Source organism: Myxine glutinosa, chromosome 11 (genome assembly GCF_964187855.1).
Source record: "Myxine glutinosa chromosome 11, kmMyxGlut1.1, whole genome shotgun sequence".
NCBI lineage: Eukaryota > Metazoa > Chordata > Myxini > Myxiniformes > Myxinidae > Myxine > Myxine glutinosa.
Window position 1 is genome coordinate 107,608,811 of NC_136271.1, and position 22,688 is coordinate 107,631,498.

The window sequence follows — 22,688 nt, forward strand, 5'->3', positions numbered from 1 at the left end:
CTTGGCAAGCAAGTAATTCGTTTCACCAAACAATGGACAGTTCTGAATACTAATTTACTCCTCTCAGACATTGTGACGCCAGCTGTCAGCCGTACCAAGAAAAAAACATCTTTACTTATGAAACTCATGGAACTTCAGTGAGACATACTAAATCCAACATTACATTATTTCAAAAAAACATCCCATCTGTATATTACCCTTAGTCATAAATTATAATTTTACCATGAAGAAGAGATCTACCAATTTCCTTTAATGAAAGCAAATTTGGTCAGAGTGCCAGCGATAATTAATCTACACAAAATTCGGTCACGAGGTGTGCAGGTCCCAAACATGATTTTTACAGGTTGTAGCTCATAAAAATTACTCGATACATTTACACTCCCACAACACGATATTTTTGAATGCCCTTTATTTTGTATTGTTTGGCATTTTCTATGAGCTATAGTCATTCCACCTCCGTGGTCGCATATTTTGGTTGTCGTCTCCTTACAATTGAGGATTTAAGAGATCAAAGACCTACACAGCCACTGCACCAGCTCTGGCAAATTAAATACATTTACTTCTTCATGTAGTTGTATGAATCAAATCGGCGCCCCTTTATATGAACTTTTTTAGAGCATTACTTGGTTCCTCCTCAGAACACAAGGGTAGTCCAGCATGCACACTATATTTTTGAATGCCCTTTATTTTGTATTGTTTGGCATTTTCTATGAGCTATGGAATGTCCCTTCTTTTCTATACTTTGCCGTATGGCACATGCCCTTATATAAAGGGCCTTTTCTATGCCCCTGGCATTTTACGCAAGAATAATAGTAGTGGGTCATAATAGCAGCGTGTGCAGTTAACAATGGTGTTTTTGTTCAGAATGTGCACGCAAGGTGAGACTATGCGTTTTTCCACAGTTCCGTTCTAGTCAGGTTTTGTGATTAAAATCTTATCAGACATTTGACTCACCCTCAAACTTTATCAGGATGACCATATCTCTGCGCCTGATGAACTGTCGCCTATGAAGATGAGCATGAGGCAAGAATGTATTGAATACATAACCTGGTCCACGGAAGTAGGTGCTACCGTTATTATACACTTTAGAACCAATTCTGTCTGGTCGATCCCACAGGAAAACGGTAGAACCTGCAGGAAGAAACGCACAATATTTATCAGTGAATGAGTGCATTTAAGATGTATCCAATGGGAAAATGATTATGGCAGTGGATTAGGCAATAAGGAGATCAATGGGAGTGTGCAGGAGGAGTATGCAAAGAGGAAGCATATACAAACCATTTCGAGATATTCGGAGATCTGGGTCTGTTGTGATGCTGCCAGTACTAGACATACGGAGTCGTACATCACTGTGCTGGTCCATCACAGACGCCGTGATCTGAAAAGAAAGCAAAATCTGCATCTACACTGCATCACAATGAATATCAGGAAATACAATGTCATCCTTCCTGCCTCTCCAAAAACAAAACAAAAGTATTTCCAACATCAGCACTGCAGTTATAGCATCCCAAAGGTATGTACCTGCTTCCAGGGACAAGGCCACTGCAGTTCTTCATCTTGATCTCCACTTGTCAAATGAACAACCAAGTAAATCCTTTGACCGTTTTGTGACGTTATATTGGGATACATACTGAGCTGGAAAGAGTACCCCTCGGTGCTGTTAAAGCGTGGGCTATAGATTGGTGATCCTGCTGGAGTTTCGTCAAAAATGGTGGTGAAGTCCGGAATGGGCCAAATATGTGGAAAGCAGGATACTTCTGTTAATGTGAGGTCATCCACTGCCCAGCCCCCTGTCTCTGCCGAGACTCCAGCCACTGCACGCAATGCCAGCCGGAAAGGACTACTCTCAGACAGGGATACTTGTGTGAGTGTCCACCGATTAGTATTTGTGGCTGGAATGCTGGAGACCACTTTAAACTGTGAGGAATTGGAGGAATTACTTATAGCAATGTGGAGCTGGTCATCAGGACCGCCTCTGTGCTGGTAATAGATCTGCAGGCATTGTTGGGCCCTTTGGGGCCGCAGCACACGAGTCTCAATTACTGCCACGTCGCCTGGACTTGCTGCAGTGTTGTTGAACAACAAGAATGGACCTCCATCTGTAGACAGAAAAAGGTGATATCTGAGATTCAAAACCATTAAAACTGTTGATCATCTACGGATTATACGGCCTTTGAAATTGGGCTGTTCTGCAGCCAACTTTTCAATCAGCTTTGTTGTTTTGAGATTTGGTCAAATTTTGTTCAATGTAACATTTTAAAAGCAGGATGACTGCAGTACCACATGTAAAACTAATAATTAAAAAATAAAATTTCAGCTGAAGAGGATAACAGGTATAAACTCACCATCGACTTCACTAAAGAAAAGATCTTCAGGGGTTCCAGGGACCCAATGCCAGTTAGCATCATCAGCTGCAATCTGCACCATGCCACAGATGGCGAGATCATCAAAAGTGCATCGGTCCAACAACGCCAACGATGAAGCTACGGCCAAAAGGGTGGTATCCGGTCAATGGGAGAGTGTATAATTAGGATGACAAAATAATGAAACAAATAAGATGAAATTAAACAGCTAAGTTATTTGCTTCTTGGGGAATAAACGTGATATATTAAACAGATGAAGACTTATGAAATAGATTGACTGCAACAAAGGGCAGCTTTTTTTGGATACTTGCATAGTAGTGGCTCGTTTTTCTCGACTAGTTTTGCACACTGATTCCAAATCTCTTTTTGGTTTTCCTCGAGCACAAGAAAGAATTCTTTAGTTTTTGTGATGAGACCGATAGCCTTTCAGATTTGATTGGTCATCACGAAAACTTATACGTGCTAGAGGAAAACTAAAAAGAAGTACAGCTACATTCAAATGTCAAAAGGTGCATGAGATATTGCCCAGATGAGAAAGAAAATATATGTGATTAATAACGAAAAAAATAAAATAATTATAATCGTAAAATAATTAATTTATGAATCAATTGGCTAATAGCAGACCGAAACCACCACCGTTTCATCCTAATCAACATTTTTGAAAATTACTTGAATAATTAAATAATTAATCAATTAATTAGAAGACAACCTTTATAGGCCATTTTCCCCACAGCAGGGTTTGGTCCTTTTTTGGGCACCGTGGTCCCCTTTTTGAAGTGATGTTTTATGGCTGGATGCCCTTCCTGCTGCCAACCCTGTTAGTCGCCTCTTGTGACACAGGGAATTACCAGTGAACTGGTACTCAATTTGCCAACCTCAGAAGGATGACGGGCTGAGTCAACCCCCTGGTGTTGAATCAGCGATCGACCGGGATTTCGAACCCAGGACCCTAGGATCCAAAGCCGGCACCCTAACCGCGTAGCCAACACCAGGCTCAATTTTATCAATTAATTGATCGATCAAAAGGTGAAAATTGCCCTTTTTGCGAAAGCACTTGCTCACCATTGTGCCAAAAAGGTAGCTTACTAGCTCAAAGGATGGCTGAGATATCGCCCGGAAGAAAAAAATAAAATAAGAAAACAACCAAACGGAATGAAAACTGAGTACTCCCTTTCGGTGCGTGTCATCGTTGGGCCCCCATCGGTGCCCGGCGCCCGAATATGGAATAGGAAAGGAGCGGTGTGCAGCGGATTAAAAAGTTTAGAATCTGTGCCCCAAGAGCTATATCTAACCCACCTATAATTATATCTGATGAACACGACTTGTTGGCCACAGTGTTATCACCACAGATGAACACGACTTGTTGGCCACAGTGTTATCGGTATTTATCAGTGTTTTAAAAGGGCAGAACATTCAAAAGTGCTGTTCTTAAAGAGCAGTTAAAATAACACAATCATTTTTCAACGAACACGACTTAGAAATTGACATCATAAAATAAGAAGAGAGAATCAATGCAACGACTTGGACAAATTGAGAAGAAAGAGAACAGGCCAAGAGCTGGCAAAGATTTCCAGCAGGATTTAGTGTGAGGATCATATGAACATTCAGGGTTTTCTATAACTCACTGCAGTTGTACATTCGGTTGAGCTGTACGCGGTCCAGTTCGCTGATATCCAGTCTCTGCCCAATTAATTCCATGAACATTGGGTTCCTGGTTATTATTGTGTCGAGACGTGTTTTTTTGTGGAATGCGCTTGACCCGTAGTGCATCACGGATAAGTAGTCGTACGGCACGTTCAGTGAGTCGGATTCCTGAAGGGTGTTCTTTTGAAAATTATGCCATTTCCCTGTGTGGGGAAAAAAAAAAAATGAAAACATTATTTTCAGAAGCCATGTCAGACCAGATCAGGTTGTCGGGTTCCAACTTTTTGGTTTTCAAAGCCTCTGAATGGCAAAATGAACGAACAACATCAAGGAGACTTGGAATGGATTGAAGATTTCAGAAGAAGTAAAGAGTCCTTCAGAACCACACGTTAGAACTTGTAACACCACGGTTGTTAATATTCCATAACGTCTGTACTTCAATTCTAAAAAAATTCTAAACTTGTCATTTACAGGAAGCAAACGTCATTGAGGGTATTTCCATATCATGGGATTTCCATGATCGGGATGGCACAGGAAGTATGCATGCTTATTGGAATCTACCCCCTCATAAAATAAAAATAACCACATTTAGAGGCCATTTTTCCCCGCAAAGCGGGGGTTGGCCTTTTTTGGGAACCGTGGTTGTTGTTTTTTTTTTGGTCCCCTTTTTGAAGCAATGTTTTACGGCCGGATGCCCTTCCTGACGCCAGCCCTTTTTGCCGCCTTTAACGACAAGCAGGGAATTACCAGTGAACTGGTACTCAATTAGCCGACCTCGGAAGGATATGACAGGCTGAGTCAACCCCCCTGCCGTTAATTCAGCGATCGACCGGGATTCGATCCCAGGATCCTAGGATCTTAAGCCGGCACCCTAACTGCTAGCCCAATCTACCCCCTCGTACTTCTGTGATATTTCACGGAGGCTTGATCTCAAACTTTAAAGCTTTATTCAGGTGAGTGTGGTCCAGTGCAGTTCTGAAGGGTTCACATGAAATAGAGATAGATGTGTGAGATAGCTAGCTAGTTGGTAGTGAGCTTCCTCCTTGACAGACTGTAAAGAATTAGAGGGAAAGAATGATATATGGCTGTTTGGTGGTTGTTCAGGTAACAGAAGAGGTGCTCATCTATTTAGCAGGTGTGCCAGTATGGTAGAATTCTATACATGCCCTTCCCTTCCATCCCATTACTCGTATCTCCTCAAGCTTCTTTCTCTTCTCTCCCAAGCTACTATTACACCGCACTACCTCGCTCTGGTTCCCTCCTTCTTGTGTTTCCTTTATTCATTTTATTTTCTTAATTTCACTATACAGGCAGAAGAAAACCTAAAACTATACATCAATGAATCTACCATATAAAACACAATGTCAGTTTGTGTGTTTATGTGTTTGTACAGATGTCTATCCCCCTTCCTATGGGTGGGATTTAAAGGTCGATCTTTCAACACGAATGTGTGTTCACTATGGTTTATTTTGATGATCAAACAAACTCGGAAAAACATTTTCCATAAAAGAGTAATTTTGTCTCTTCTTTTGGAAATGTAGACGGTGGCTTGCAAAACACAAAAGCGGTGTACAGAAGCGTTTTTTTATATTTTTAAAATAATAGTCAATGCAATTTCAGATACATTCAAAGTACACCGCCCGATGCCAAATAAATAAATAACATATCCTCGGCGCCCGGCGATACCGCCTTGCAGCGCATAGAGATGGTATTGGGAGGGAGAGGTGTACAATAATTGAATGATTGATTGTGTAATTAAAATAAATCGATTATAATAAAAGGCAGTGTCCGTCCATCCTTCCCTCCGTCTGTCCATCTGTCTCCTTCATTACTCCAATACCCGATATGGTGGTGTACCAATATGGCGGCCCACCATCTTGGTCAGCCCACTGCACCTCGCTGGGTTCTTAAGCCGCCATTTTGTTTTGGCCAAATCAAACGTGCCTTGTCTCGGAAACACAATCGAATATCATTACATAATTGAAGCATATCATCAAAATCTGGATTCGGATACTAGCACCCGACTGCAAAGCCGCAATGAGCCGGCGAAACCAAACCCTCTTGCCACTATTTTACCCATCACTATGGCATCAGTAGGTTAGGTAGTTGGTAGTAGGTAGGTGCAGTAGATACCTTACCTAGTTCAAAATGACACCATTTGCATTCTGGATGAGATTAAAATTTATAAAATTTCCTTCTTGATTAATTCGGTGAATTCCGTCAACTTCGGTTATTTCCAGCCGTGAAAAACTATCCCCTACAGCCGCGGGATTTCTAAAAAATAATTATTCGTCAATTTTAGAATATTTGACGTCGTTTTCAGCCTCTGAAACGCAGTAATAAGCTTTTTTGAAATATTTTTTCAAATGCTCGAATCTCATTGGTTCCGGTGTTTGGTGACTATTTTCGTTGAAGACAACCAGGGCCCATGCGGGCCCGGGGAACGAGGTTGGTCTTAAAGTATTTTAATTACAAATTAGAGGTGCATAATATTGTGAATAAAAAAAAGACGGATGAAACAAACTCCTATTGAACTTTTTCGCAATTTTTTATGCAGGAGGAAAGGGGAGGGGGGAAGGGAGGGGGTAGGGTGGAGGGGGAAGGGAGGGGCTAGGGTGGAGGGGGAAGGGAGGGGGAAGGGAAGGATGGAGGGGAGGGGGAGGGGAGGGCGGAGGGGGGAGGGGAAGGGGGGGAAGGGGAGGGGGGTGGAGAGAGGGGAAAGGGGAGGGGAGAAGAGAGAGGGGGGAGGGGGAGGGGGAGAAGGGGGGGAGGGGGAGAGGGAGAAGGGGAGAGGGGGAGGGGGGGAGGGGGAGAAGGGGAGGGGGGGAGGGGGAGAAGGGGAGGGGGGGGAGGGGGAGAAGCGGAGGGGGTGGAGGGGGAGGGGGAGGACGGAGGGGGCACCGCCTCAGATTCTGTGCATAATATTCCTCGCTGAAATGCGCTGAGGTAAAATATGGTAAAAAAAAATTATGAAATAATGTTTTTTTAGGTCGGCCATGTTCTTCCCAGGCTCAATGGCCATGTCTATGCCAAATATCAAGCATGTGAGCCTCTCCGTTTAGGAGTCTATCGGTAACATTACACACACACACAAACTGTTTTATATATATATATATATATATTATAAATATATATATATATATATATATGTATATATATATAGAGTTGGCGTGTGTGAAAACGATCAATCGACAAAATGTGATGAAGGCAGAGTAACGACTCAATTAGGTAGAAGGTAGATTGATCGTAGGTTAAAGTGGATCGTATACCGCAGTCACATAAACTGTGTCGATCGCCAAAATTTGATTGGTCTCATCATTTGGTGGTGCCTTGTCCATTTGGTGGTTCATTTTGGTGCCTTGTCCAAAATGAATGCATGATGGTTGCCCACGCGGCATTGTTGGTTCGGTGAAGAAAATGTCATTCGTACAATCGGATGCCAGGCTGAGGGACATGGGTGGCGACCCTGGGAAGGATGGGGGGGATACATCCCCCCCAATATTTATGGTGTGGGGGACACTAATGGCAATTCCCCCCCCCCCCCCCCCATATTTTATCCGTTTTCCCTTCACTGTGTGTGTGTGTGTGTGTGTGTGTGTGTGTTTTTCCATTCAGTATCGAAGGGAATTTCTCCCCCAAATTGTCCAGTCTCCTCCTCCCGCCCCCCCCCCCCCCCAATTGTGCAAATAAATCTCGGCCACTGCTAAGGGAGCCTTTGTTTCGTGCTCCCGCTGTGCCAGGAACGCACGATGTGTGATTATAACATCGCAGTGATTTCTGATAAATACACTGTGAGGTCCCGTGCTTGTGGAGTGCTCTGTAGCATGGTGTGTCCGGGTGGATGCGCATTGTTCTATCAACGTTTATAGTTGCTGCATGCGTAGTGCAGAACGAACGGGCGAAAGACCAGGTGCGTTTGTTTCAGGACGGCTTGGTCAGTGCATGAAGAGCGTGAGGACCAGTTGTGTGTGTGTTGCGGAGCGAGGTGGTGCAAAGCGATACTCGCACGATTGCAAGCCACGTTGAAGCTGCAACTTTTTGCCAGTAGAGCAGGACTCATATGGATGGTGTGTCGGGCGAATACTTACGTATTGGGAAGTGCATGAGGACTCCTTTTGAGCCCTTATTATACTTGAGGAAGAGGCTTATTTGGGCCACTCGATATGGAGCCAGAATCCGAGTGCTGTCGTGGTCATCGTAGCATGCCCCAAAGTCAGACACCGGCTAACAATTTTCCCCGGTTGGAAAACCGGGGAAATCCTTGCAGACTTAATAATAATTTTTACCATGCCAAATGTCACTTACCAAACTGAATATTGTTCCACTGGATGGTGACATAGTCATCACGATCAGGCCGAGACTGTTCATGCCAGATTCCAAGTGCATGGAGTAGTTCATGCTCCACAATGCTAACTTGGTCACACCGATAGCCGATTGAGAGTTTCTGACGTCCACTTTGCTTTCCCACATAGGACCAGCACCTGCAGACAGAACACGGTTCAAGGAAGTATCCTGCAAAACACCTAGTTCACATTCCAATTTGACATAATCATACCTACATTGAGGTATGTCTGTCAGGATGGTGCAGAGGTAGCTTACATACCTTGAGGTATCTAGTCTCTGATTGATTCTTTAGGCAATTGTAAACTAATGGATTACCTGTGAAGATTGGTTCTCTTACAATGGCAATGACCAATTTTCTATCGCACCTCTCCTGCTCCTACGAGACTGCAATTTGCTCTCACAAAAGGATTGGGCCACCATCTCTACAGCTTCTGATATCGAATCGTCCCAGGAGTACTTTCACAAAAGGCTACTTTCTCTCATGTGCAAGTTTATCGCATCCCATCTGTCGCTACCCTAGCTATCATCTCAGCCGTTAGTGCACTGACCGAATCCTGTGGCAAGGCTGTTGTGGTCAAACAACTTGCTTTATCAACATGGCTAATTCGACTGAGGGCAACTTTAGGACACTGCAAGAGTGTGTGTCCATCCTTCGGAAAGTCAGATAGCATCACCTTAAACATCTTGAAGCTGATGTCATTAAGCAGTCTTCTTCCTCCAAGTCAGTGTGGCACCTTGTCAAGTCCATCTATGATGTATTCTCCCGACGTCCCCTCCCTTAACTCAAATTGACATCACTGCAGATCCTGTTCGAGCTTAGCCAGAACGACTCGTGTACCTCATTGCCTCCAAATCTCGTGTACCCAACCCATCCAGTTCTGTTCCCATGTAGTCCATGAGCTAGAGGGGCCCACCCAGTGTGGACGTTGTGGACCTAGACGGAAGCCAAACAGTTCAATCATTTGAACTGTTTCAAACAAACCTCGACACAATCCTGTCTCTGAGCTCTGCAGGCAGTTCCTTCGACCTCCTGGCTTGGTTTTTGCTCTGATGTGCATCGTCAGCTGTGAGACCTTATATAGACAGGTGTGTGCCTTTCCAAATCATGTCCAATCAATTGAATTTACCACAGGTGGACTCCAATCAAGGTGTAGAAACATCTCAAATATGATCAATAGAAATGGGGGGCACCTGAGCTAAATTTCCAGTGTCATAGCAAAGGGTCTGAATACTTATGTCAATGTGATATTTCAGTTTTTTTCTTTTTAATAAATTTGCAAAACTTTCTAAAATTCTGTTTTCTCTTTGTCATTATGGGGTATTGAGTGTAGATTGATGAGGGGGAAAATGAATTTAAACGATTTCAGCATAAGGCTGCAACATAACAAAATGTGAAAAAAGTGAAGGGGTCTGAATACTTTCTGAATGCACTGTAGTTAAAGGACGCCAGTCAGCCATCTTTGGTTGAATTAAAAAACAAAATCTGCTTATGTATACCATCGTGTATCACCATCATAACATCCAATATAACCAATATACCATCACAACAATATAACAATATATACATAACAGTATAACCCATATACCATCATAACAGAGGAAATAGCAACTTTCAGTCTCTCAAAATCCACACTGAGTCCCAATTTATCGCATGTTAACATATAATTTCTCAAACAGTACTTTTTCAAACTTTCAAAAAAATATAATTTCGTTGATAGGTCGGGGGTGGGCCCCTCTAGCTCATGGACTAATGCGTTCAATTGTTTTATTGAGAGATGTACAAGGGGGGTGGGGGGGGGGGGGTGGTGAGAATCAAACCCCAAAGGTACACAGCAGCTTAAAACCAATACACAGGCAATGCCAAATAACAACACAGTGAGTCTGGATAAATCAAAACGAGGGAAAATGTGAAAGGAGTTCTTTCGGCTGATCTGAATAAGGTCAGTTAAAAGATGCCTGGGGCGTCTGGGTTGCCAGAGGATATTGAAAGCTTGAGATATGTCTATAGAGACGGCCATGATCTCTTGTCTGACATTGAGGCCTCCATCCATTGTTGGGAGAGTAGAAGCAGCATATCCAAGGCATGGGACATCGGGTCACTCGGGTCACCAGGTCACCCGATGGTCACTGCTCTCGACTTTGAGCACCAGGTTTGAGATGACGTCACGGATTTTCGAAAGACCACACGGTCTCCACGTTTTCAAAGTTGTCTGTTCACAATTGTATTTTGTCGAAACTGCATTTTATCTTTCGGCGTGTGAACTTAGTGTGTCCCTTGGATGTTTCTCGGTGTTTATCTTTCATAAATTAATCGTTTGTTTGCCATGCGGCGTGTGAGGCCTTGCAGCCTCAGGCTTCCCCCGTCGAAGTTTGTTTCTTCCTTCGCTGGTTTTGCTAGGTTTTTTTGATTTTCCCTTCTCCCCCAAACTTCACCAAACATCTACTCTTTGTCTAACGTTGTAACCCCCCCCACCCCCCCCCCCCCCAAAAAAAAAAAACAAACAAAAAACTTTTATTTCCCTTTCTCCTCGTGTGCTTTTGTTCCATCGTGTGCTTTTGCCTCTGCCCACGTGCGCTGTCTCGCCCCGCCCTCATTATCCCCTTGCCTTCCACCTTTTGCCCTCTTCACGTGACTCGTGGTTGTCCCTCTAGGCTTCCTCTCCCCATTGGTATTTTTGTGAATATAAGATTGTTCTTCATGGTTCTGTTTTAAATATGTTTAAACTTTCCCCTGGAATGTTTTATTCAATGGTTTATTACAACACGCTGTTTTTCTTCCGATTTAAAAGGCTCCTTGCAATTTCCTCTTCAACTCATTCCATTTCAAAAAAAAATTCAATCTCCTATAATTCTTTCTCACTACATGCTCTAAATTCTCATTCATTCCACCCCTCCTCCATCGTTCTTAAACGGATCGCTAACTTGAAAATCACAACAAACCCAATTTGTTATAAATGTTCATCTTTCATTAATCATCCACTTTCTAAACTCCCCCTCTGCCCCTCCCCTCCAAATCTCCCCCCTTGCCCCTCTGCTCCAAATCTCCCCCCTTGCCCCTCCCCTCCTAAACTCGCCCCTTGCCCTTCCCCTCCTAAACTCCCCCCTTGCCCTTCCCCTCCTAAACTCCCCCCTTGCCCTTCCCCTCCTAAACTCCCCCCTTGCCCTTCCCCTCCTAAACTCCCCCCTTTCCCTTCCCCTCCTAAACTCCCCCCTTGCCCCGCCCATTCAAATCTCCCCACCAACCATCCCTCCCAAATTCTCCCTCCTCCCACTTCCTTCTCAAAGCTGCCTCCTCCCCACTTCGTCTCACTTCTATCTCATACCTCCACCTCCCCCAACCTTCTGCTTTCCTCTGCCCCCGCCTCAAACAACCCCATCACCATCAAACCTTTCGTCCTCCTCATCCTTCCCTTTCTTGTAAGTCTTCTGTAATCTCTGACACACTATCAACTGCTCTTCCCACCTCCCGCTCTCACCCTTCATCTGACTTTACCCCTCCCCTCCCCTGTCCTGCACCCGATGCTCCCCCTCTCTCCTCATTAACGGTATGGACCTCAAACATCCGGGGCCTTCGCTGAAACCTGATTGATCTCTCCATTCAGGTTGCTTCTGACAATCCAGACTTGATCTGCTTAACAGAAACATTCCTCCTTAAAGATGTCTCCGATTCCTTAATATCTCTTCCTGGTTACTCCCTCCTCCGGTACGATAGACCTGAGCCTCGTCCTGGTGGTGGGGTGGCTATCTTTATCAAAAACTCTCTTCCTCACTCTCCCTGCACTGCCCTCTCTCCACCCCACCCCCAGGAGTACCTCTGGCTATGGCTTCCTCTCCGCTCCCACCTTTTGTTCATATGTGTTCTGTACCGTCCTCCAAACAGTGATGACTCCATTTACATTTCGCTGTCGGACAACATGGACCAACTTCTATCAACTCATCCAAACTCTATCTTCCTCATATGTGGCGACTTCAACTGTCATCATGCCAGCTGGCTGGGTGTGGGTTCATCCCTCACCAGCCATGGCACCTCAGCAAAGGACTTCTGCGACTCATTGGGACTGACACAATCTGTCAATTTCCTGACCCGGATCTCAGTCAATGGAGTATCTTCCCTTCTGGACTTTGTTATGACAAACTTCCCTGCAAATGTCTGCTGCTCTTCTTCTGCTCCAATCGGTTCTTCTGATCATGTGCTTGTTAAAGTGGACACCTCTCTGGCCATTCTCAGAGAGCCTCCTCAGCGCCGGCGAGTCTGGCATTTCACTCAGGCTGACTGGCACGTGGCACGGTCTGCAAGCAGCCATCAAACATCTGGACTGGTCTCCCATCTCTACTGCCTCTGACATCAATTCTTCCTGGGAATTCTTCCAAAGCAAACTGCTCTCTCTCATGCACAGATTTATCCCATCTCGTCTTCAGTTGTCTTACCCTTCCTCCCGTCCATGGTACACTGAATCTTGTGGTGAGGCAGTTGCCCTGAAACAACTTGCCTTTGCCTCTTGGAAGGCATATCCAACTGAAGGCAATCTCAGTTCCTTCCACCAAGCTCGAAACAAGTGTGTCTACCCTCGGGAGTGCCAGGAGGCACTATCTCTCCACATTCAAGATTGAACTCTCAAACCTGTCTCCTTCCTCCAAATCCTGGTGGCATCTGGTCAAATCCGTTTCTGGTGTTTGTTCCCCCTCCATCCCCTCCCTTACCTCAAATGGCTACACAGTTGACACAACACGTGACAAAGCCGAATACCTCAACTCTGTGTTTGCCTCAAAATCTTGTGTCCCAAACCCATCTCTCCCTGTTCCCACCTTTCCCAGTCGAACCCAACTGCTCCTGGACTGTGTCCTTCTCTCCTGACAAGGTGGAGAAGTTTTTATCAAACCTCGACTCTGATTCTGCAACTGGACCAGACCCCATCAGCCCATGGGTCCTAAAATCCTGCTCTGCCGCTCTATCTCACCCTCTCTCTGTTCTTTTCACCCTCTCTTTTGCTCAAGGTCATCTGCCAGCATCTTGGAAATCAGCCAACATTACCGCTTTACACAAAAAAGGTGCAAAAACAGATCCTTGCAACTACAGACCAATCAGCCTGCTTCCAATTATCAGCAAAGTCATGGAATCCATCATTGCTTCGGATATCAAATCCTTCCTCTTCTCCAATGGCTTGATCTCTGATCATCACTTTGGATTCAGACCAGGTCATTCTACTCTGGACATGTTGCTTCTGCTGTCTCAACAATGGATGGAGGTCCCCGATGCCAAACAGGAAATCAGAGCTGTCTCACTTGACATATCGTGTGCCTTCGACACGGTCTGGCACCCAGCTCTGCTCAACAAACTCTCCTCCTATGGTATCCATGGAAATCTCCACTCATGGCTTGCGGACTTCCTCTCTGGTCGTAGGCAACGTGTGGCCCTGAATGGATTTCTCTCATCTCCCCTGCCTGTTCTGGCTGGAGTTCCCCAAGGTAGTGTTCTGGGCCCTGTGGTATTTCTGGTCTTCATCAATGATCTCTCCGACTCTCTGGAAAATCCTCTCTATCTCTTTGCTGATGACTCCACTATCTGCCGCTCCATTCCTCATCCCTCAGATCGGCAGTCTGCAGCCTCCTCACTCTCTGCAGTCCTGGACAAAATCACAGACTGGTCAAACAAGTGGAACATATCTTTCAATCCTGACAAATCTCACACTCTTACAATGTCTCTCCGAAAGGACCGACTGGAAAAGCCTCCCATCTACTTTCTCAACAATCCTCTCCAAGAAGTTCTGTCGCTCAAGCTTTTGGGTCTCACTATCTGCCATGATCTTTCTTGGGAAAACCACATTTCCAAGCTGGCCTCCAAAGCCAGTCGCCGATTGGGCATCCTCCATCATGCGAAGTCCTTCCTTGGCACACCTGAGCTCCTCACCACATACAAGGCTTTCATCCGCAGCTCAATGGAGTACTGTTCCCCCCGCTGGGCTGGTGCTCCTGCCTCACACCTAGCTCGTCTTCACGCTGTTGAGGCCCAAAGCTTTCAGAATCATTGGAATCTCCTGCGATGAAGTTAACTCCGAGGGCCTTTCACTCACTCACCGCAGGCAGGTTGGTGGTCTTTCTGTCTTCTACCGACTCCTCTCCGGCCTCTCTCCCCCAGCTCTCTCTGTGCTCTGTCCCCCCAATATTTCTTCAGGTCGCACAAGATCTGCCAGCAACCCTCTAATGGTTAAACTGCCAAAATCTAGGCTCTCTGCTCACCTTCACTCCTTCATTCCCCTTTTATCCCACCTCTGGAACAAACTCCCCCACTCCCTTCAATCCCATTCCTCCCTCCAGGTCTTTAAAACAGCTGTTCACCACCATCTCTTATCTTCCCCCATCCAAAACCTTGATCTTTTCTACCCCCGCTAATTCACCCCAGAGTCCTTGCAGTGTTCATATGTTTTATACCTCTCCCACCTCCTCCCCCAAGTCCTCCCCGATGTCCCTGCTCTCAAATGTTGTGTTGGTGTCCTTCCCCCTCTCCCCCATCTTGTCTGCCGCTTCCCTTGTTTTTTGTGTTTTGTGTGTCGGTTTGACTTTTTGTGTGATTAATGTTAGCTCTTTCACGAGCCTCGATCTTGTATACAAAAAAAACAAAAAAAAAGTAGGCTGACCTGGTCTAAACTGTATTGATGACCTGAGATGGGGTTGTTGGAGAAAAGCAAGGATTGTATGTCAACTGTGATGATGGATTCCATGACCTTGCTGAGGATTGATTCCATGACCTTGCTGATGATGGGAAGTAAGCCAATTGGTCTGTAGTTAAGGCGATTTATTTTTGCAACTTGTCTATGTAATGTGGTGATGCTGGCTGATTTCCAAGCAGATGGAAGCTGGCCTAGCGCAAATAAGAGGGCCAAGAGGGCAGAGAGAGCTTGTGCAAGCGCAGCAGAGCAGGATTTTAGGCCACGTGAGCTGATGCCGTCCAGTCCAGTAGCAGAGTCAGAGTTGAGAGTTGAAAGAACCTTCCCCACCATCTCAGATGCAAAAGCCACCGAGCCCAGCAGCAGTTGGGTTCGACAGGGAAGGATGGCAACCGAGAATGAGGGGTTGGGAATACATGAATTGGAAGCAAACACAGAATTGAGGCATTCGGCCTTCTCACGAGCACAGTCTGCTGTGGAGCCATTTGAAGTGAGGGAAATGGTTGAGGGGAAGCATACACTAGAGACAGACTTCACAATATGCCAACAGGTTTTAGAGGAGGAAGACATGTTTGAAAGATCATTCTTGAGGTCAGACACAGACTCTCCTGAGAGTACTCACATAATTGTTGTGGGCTTTGTGGAATGATCTGAAATGGCCTTCGGTCTGATTTGCCTTCCAGGAAGAGAAGCTAAGTTATTTCAAAGCAAGATTCAGTGTACGATGGGCGAGAGGATGAGTATGGTAACTGAAGACGAGATGGGATGAATCTGTGCATCAAGGGAAAGCAGGTTTCTGCGGAAGAATTCCCAGGCCTAGTTCATATCAGAGGCGGTGGAGATAGGAGAACAGTCCTGAAGTGCAATGGCTGCTTGGAGCCTTCTGGGCTACGCCGTAAACATTGACCCCAGACAAAACCAGATAATTGGCCTTCAGGCCATGATTGGGTCTTGCGCTTATACACTGCCTTGGATTTATCCCGGGAGCAATCGAGTAATTGAGTAACATGTTTTGTGAAGATTGTATGTTGAGGTCATATACGTGCGCAAGCTAATAATGTAAACTGTGTATTCCCTTGGTACGCCAGGCCACCAATACCCAAATTTTCATGCAGGAATTATTTAAATCAATAATTCATTCAAAATAACATTCCATACCCAGAATCTTTCACCAAGGAAATGTAATCAGGTTCGTCTGTCCGGGGTACAAAGTCGATGCACGATTTGAGGCGAAACATGTCAAATGCTTGCATGATGACTCCCTTGGCATTGTGATCTGCAAAATGAGCATACGGTTTGAACATCAGCGTTTTACACCAGGTTACAACATCAAGCCCCATTTCCTGGCCCTACGAGAAAACATAGAGGACCAAAAATACACAAAGTGAATATAAACCTTGGAGAATTTACAAACTTTAACATTCACAATATAATTTCTACAGATCTATCGTTTTTTTTTTTGTTTTTTTTTGTATACTGAATCGAGGCTCGTGAAAGAGCTAACATTTACTTCACAAACAAATCAACCAGACAAACAAAATATATAAAAAGAGGGAGCGGAAAACAAGATGGGGAGAGAAGGGGAAGCACACAAACACAACATTTGAGAGCAGGCAGAAGTGTGGGAGGGAGAGGGCCTGGAGGGAGGAGGCGTGGGAAGGAGGGAGAAGTATAAAACACAAGGACACCAAGGACTTCCAGGAAAGAAGTTGGTATTTCAAAAAAGTGGAATTGGGGTGAAATTAGCGGGGGTAGAAAAGATCAAGGTTTTGGATGGGGGAAGATAAGAGATGGTGGTGAACAGCTGTTTTAAAGACCTGGAGGGTGGAGTGGGATTGAAGAGCGTGAGGGAGTTCGTTTGTTTAATGAAAATGAACTACTTTACAAACTATTACATTCATACATGGAAGAGTCATTTGTCATTGTTGATATATCTCAACATCTGCACATTTACAGTCACGTGGTGTCCCCATTCCCTCTCTCCCGTCTTAGGAGGGTATTCAACACCTGGTACATGATGACTGCGCAGTCCCAAATGAACAAACATTGACCTGACACTTATCTGCTGGTCAGCTATACTCGTTGGTGATGTTTTAATATTTGAATGTGATAATCAGGAAGACATGTTTACTGGCAATGATTGATCTGTAGTTTGTTGGATTCTTCATCTGTCTGTCTGTCCGTCCGTCCCGAAACTACCCCATCAGTTTTGTTTACATCGTTTACATCACGTGTGTTTATAACATTGTATTTGTTAAATTAATGCCATAGTTGTGGAACTATCGGTCTAACTATCATCCTCTTAGCCTTCTACCCATTACAAGCAAAGTGCTTGAATCCTTGATCAAATGACAACTCATGACTCATCTGGAAACCCACAACCTCCTAACTGATGTCCTGTATGGCTTTCGACAGTCTAGGTCTTCTGGTGATGTTCTATCCCTAATCACTGAACATGTGAATAGGCCGTTGGATCATGTTGAAGACGAGGTTGTTGCTCTCCACATATCGAAGGCTTTTGACAAAGTGTGGCACAAGGCCCTCATCCATAAGCTAAAATAATATGGCATTTCTGGAAAATGGCTTGATACAATCTCTGACTTCCTTGCAAATCAGCACAAACCTCAGCTGGGAAAAGTACATCTCTGGTATCGCTAAAAGAGCCTCCCAGCACCTTGGCTGCTTCTTTTATGCTCGGGGATGCCTTTCTCAAGCTGCTATGCTCCATCCATACAAGGTCATACATCCTGTCATGGAGTATGTATCATTGTCATATTTGGGCTGATGCTCCGTGCTGTCACCTATCTCTTCTTGACAGAATCCAGCGACGTGCTGCCATTTTGGTGGGACAGGAGTTGAAATCATACCTGGAACCTCTCTGTCTACCACTTTGTTGCTTCCTTGAACCTTTTCTACAGGTATTACCACGGAATGTGCCCTGAGGGTCTATAACAAGTTGTACCATCTGAGCATACGTTCAGTCGCTTTACAAGTTTGGTTTAGTCGCTTTACAAAACTTTACAAGTTTACAAGAAAAAAAAAAATTCCATGTGTGTGTGTGTGTGTGTGTGTGTGTGTGTGTGTGTGTGTGTGTGTGTGTGTGTGTGTGTGTGTATGTATATATTCATTTCATGTTTATATATATATTCATTTCATGTTTATATATATATTCATTTCATGTTTATATATACGTATATATTCATTTCATGTTTATATATACGTATATATTCATTTCATGTTTATATATATATTCATTTCATGTTTATATATATATTCATTTCATGTTTATATATACGTATATATTCATTTCATGTTTATATATATATTCATTTCATGTTTATATATATATTCATTTCATGTTTATATATATATATTCATTTCATGTTTATATATATATTCATTTCATGTTTATATATATATTCATTTCATGTTTATATATATATTCATTTCATGTTTATATATACGTATATATTCATTTCATGTTTATATATATATTCATTTCATGTTTATATATATATTCATTTCATGTTCATATATATATATATATATATATATATATATAGATATAGATATATAGATATATAGATATATATATATATATAGATATAGATATATATATATATATACACAGACTTGGCATTTAATATGGAATTTTTTTTTTGTGGGGGTGAACTTACTTTTCAAGATGACTTAGAACCAAAAGTTCATTGGAATTATGTTGAAATTATATTGCCGCTTATATTGGTCGATCGCGTATCAAGCCGCCGCTCATCTCGATACGCCCACCGAGGCGCTGGCCTCGGCCCTGGTTGGGTGATGAGGGCTCCTTGGCTCCACCCTTAACAGGGATCCGCCTTGCTCGATAGCTCCTCCCCCCTTTTTCTCCGGACTTGACCGCGTGGCTTATGGCGGCTGGCAGCAAACAACCAAAAGGCAGCGAACGCTGAGGCGGCTGCGGCTGGCAGAGGCGCGTAATACAATTTGGAGAGGGTAAAGCCACAAAATGAATAGGATGGGAATTTGAGAAGGGGCCTAGGTTATTTGATTAATGCAATGCAGAGTCAAACTATTGGGAACAGATCCTTACCTGAAACACATACTAATGAAATAACTAAAGAAGATCCTATGGTGTTCTACGTGTTGCAATATGACCTAACTAGGGTGGGACCTTTGACCTTTACACAAAAGTGGGAACATTTACAGGGAATTATTTATAAGGGATTATTACAAATATTTACAAAGTGGAGGGTTCTAAAAACCACAACAATATATATTGTTACGGAATCGGGGTACGGCACTCCCCTTACCGAGGGGGGTTTAATCCCCTCGTCGTTAAGCTGGCCGTCTCCGTTCCTGGACCCACCCCACTCCTTTGTGGGATAGGATTGGCCAAGGTGATTGGTCAAGGGATTCCTGGACACCTCTGCCAATCCCTCCACAAAGCAGGTGGATGGCCCCGCTCGAATCCAGGACAAGATGGTATTTTGCCGAGTGGTTTAGCAGTCCGGAATCCGAGCCGTTAGCAATTGACTAACCTGATTGTAAGCAGTTCTGCCAAAATCGTGCCACAGGTACTCAATCAAGAAATCACGAAAACGATTGGACGAGAATGAAAACCCAAGAATAAGGAGGAACAGGTATTTATTATTAATGTACAAAACCAAAGAAGAAGAAGAATGAAGTAATTTACAGAAGACACAGTGCAATCCTTAACTATACAGGCTTAACTTATACCCCAGGGACAATACAAACATCAGACTCACGTACACTAATGGGGAATTGAAGGCAGGAATGAATAGCTAGAAGGAGAAGGTTCAGGTGGGACAACCGGGCTGGAAGGATGAGGTTCAGGTCAGTGCAGAACGGCAGGCCTGGAGGTGAGCGGCCGCCGACTCCCCGCACTCTGGTTCACACGGCGGGGTTGCTCGCGGCAGCGCGTCATAGGTTCACGCGGTAGGGGCTGTTTGAAGCAGCGTCTCTCTCTCGTACCTCACTCCACAGAACTCCGAACTTGGTCAACACTCAAGTGCCTCCCTCTACAGAACTGCTTGGTTCATGCTCCCTCACTCATCTGCATAAGCAGTCCCTCACTCCTCCTTTTATTGCCCTCCCCGAAATCAAGCCGCGGGCTACGAGGGCACGCCTACCGGGTGGCTCACCACGGTGCTGATTGGCTGTTAGGGCCAGGCTGACTCCACCTCTGATGACGATGAGGTGCCATGCCCCCCCCTTCTCCGAGATGAGCACATGGCAATGGCGGCTTGCAGGAATGGAAAACCACTCGCACCCTTTTTGAAAAGAACGAAAGGGCCCTATCTTATTTGATTTGATGCAACGCAGATTCAACTATTGGACACATGGCCTTATCTGAAACACATAATAATGATATAACTACGAAAGGGCCTATGATTTGCTACGTGTTGCAATGTGGACTAACTAAGGTGCAATTATTTCATTTAACAGCCAATTAAGGGGAAATGTACACAGGGGTTATTTATAAGGGAATTTACTACTAAATTGACAAAGTGAAGGTTCTAAAAACCGCAACTATATATATATATATATATATATATATATATATATATATATATATATATATACTGTACTGTATATATATATATATATATATATATATATATATATATATAAACATGAAATGAATGATCGTTTTAAGGCCATTTTCCCCCACTAGAGCTGGGGTTAGCCTTGCGGGCCCCATGACAATCATGATTCCCTCTTTGAGGCAATGTTTTTATGGCCAGATGACCTCCCTGACGCCAACCCTGAGTCACCTCTTCGATGCGCATGGAGATGGTGTACCGATTCTAAATCGGGATACACACCGAGATCATTCATCCCAGCAAGCTGGTACTCAATTTGCCAACCTCGGAAGGATAACAGGCTGAGTCAACCCCCCTGGCGTTAATTCAGCGATCGACCAGGATTCAAACTCAGGATCCTAAGATCCCAAGCCGGCACCCTAACCGCTAAAACACCAGGCTGTTATATATATGTACTTCATAGACTTACTCACATTATAATTGTACAAACTTTATAGATGTACTCACATTATAATTGGACATACTTTATAGACGTACTCGCATTATAATTGTACATACTTTATAGACGTACTCACATTATAATTGGACATACTTTATAGACATACTCACATTATAATTGCACATACTTTATGGATGTACTCACATTATAATTGGACATACTTTATAGACGTACTCACATTATAATTGTACATACTTTATAGACGTACTCACATTATAATTATACATACTTTGTAGACGTACTCACATTCTAATGGTACATACTTTGTGGACGTACTCACATTATAATTGTACATACTTTATAGACGTACTCACATTCTAATGGTACATACTTTGTAGACGTACTCACATTATAATTGTACATACATTATAGACACTCACATTCTAATGGTACATACTTTATAGGCGTACTCACATTATAATTGTACATACTTTGTAGACGTACTCACATTATAATTGTACATACTTTATTGACGTACTCACATTCTAATGGTACATACTTTGTAGACGTTCTCACATTATAATTGTACATACTTTATAGACGTACTCGCATTATAATTGTACATACTTTAGAGACGTACTCACATTCTAATGGTACATACTTTGTGGATGTATTCACATTATAATTGTACATACTTTATAGACGTACTCACATTCTAATGGTACATACTTTGTAGACTTACTCATATTATAATTGTACATACTTTATAGACGTACTCATTCTAATTGTACATACTTTGTAGACGTACTCATTCTAATTGTACATACTTTGTAGACGTACTCATTATAATTGTACATACTTCATAGACGTACTCACATTATATTTGTACATACTTTATGGACGTACTCACATTATTATTGTACATACTTTATAGACGTACTCACATTCTAATGGTACATACTTTGTAGACGTACTCACATTCTAATGGTACATACTTTGTAGATGTACTCACACTATAATTGTGCATACTTTAAAGACGCACTCACATTATAATTGTACATTCTTTATAGACGTACTCATATTCAAATTGTACATACTTTACAGAGGGTTGAAAAAGGATAACATGTAATACTGGCTTGCAGCAGGTGCATTTGTGGCCTACATTAGCACAGTATGTGCAGACAGATAGACAAAGTAACACATGAACAGACCCAAATACAATACCATAGCCTCTGGCGAGGATAATAAAATGAGATTTGATTTTTTCCTCTTTACCCCTCAAGTTTTCATGGTCACCATGCAACTTTATAAGATCATGTTATTCCCACCTCGAATAAACATTTGCATTCTTTTATTTATTTATTATATTCTTTAAATAGCCTTGTTTTTCACAATCTCCTAATGATGTAAAAAGGTGACGTACCAAGATTGCTGTCTAGATGATAAGGGATGACGTTGGTCCAATGCTTGGCCTTGTTCCAGATTGTGCTGCTTTGTTTCTGGAGATAGCACACAGAGAATAATTCATACTCGAGCGACACTCCGACATCACGACGTCGACCGACATGCCTCCGCCCACATATTACATCAGTATCATACTTGTACCAAGTTTGATTTAAATCCATTCAACTGTTCTCAAGTTATCGCGGTAACCAAAACCTATCACGGACGG

General features: G+C 43.4%; 1 protein-coding gene across 1 annotated transcript in view; it reads right to left on the reverse strand.

Annotated features, from left to right (window-relative positions):
• Positions 1 to 22,688, reverse strand: part of LOC137437014 (meprin A subunit beta-like) — a 31,503-nt gene that overhangs the window by 3,828 nt on the left and 4,987 nt on the right. Inside the window, exons 5-12 of the mRNA XM_078786302.1 lie at positions 22,440 to 22,515; positions 16,175 to 16,292; positions 8,313 to 8,488; positions 3,989 to 4,210; positions 2,346 to 2,483; positions 1,522 to 2,099; positions 1,279 to 1,378; positions 955 to 1,131 (exon numbers count right to left, since the gene is read on the reverse strand). Coding sequence (XP_078642428.1) covers positions 955 to 1,131; positions 1,279 to 1,378; positions 1,522 to 2,099; positions 2,346 to 2,483; positions 3,989 to 4,210; positions 8,313 to 8,488; positions 16,175 to 16,292; positions 22,440 to 22,515 — 1,585 coding nt within the window. The remainder of the gene's footprint in view (positions 1 to 954; positions 1,132 to 1,278; positions 1,379 to 1,521; positions 2,100 to 2,345; positions 2,484 to 3,988; positions 4,211 to 8,312; positions 8,489 to 16,174; positions 16,293 to 22,439; positions 22,516 to 22,688) is intronic.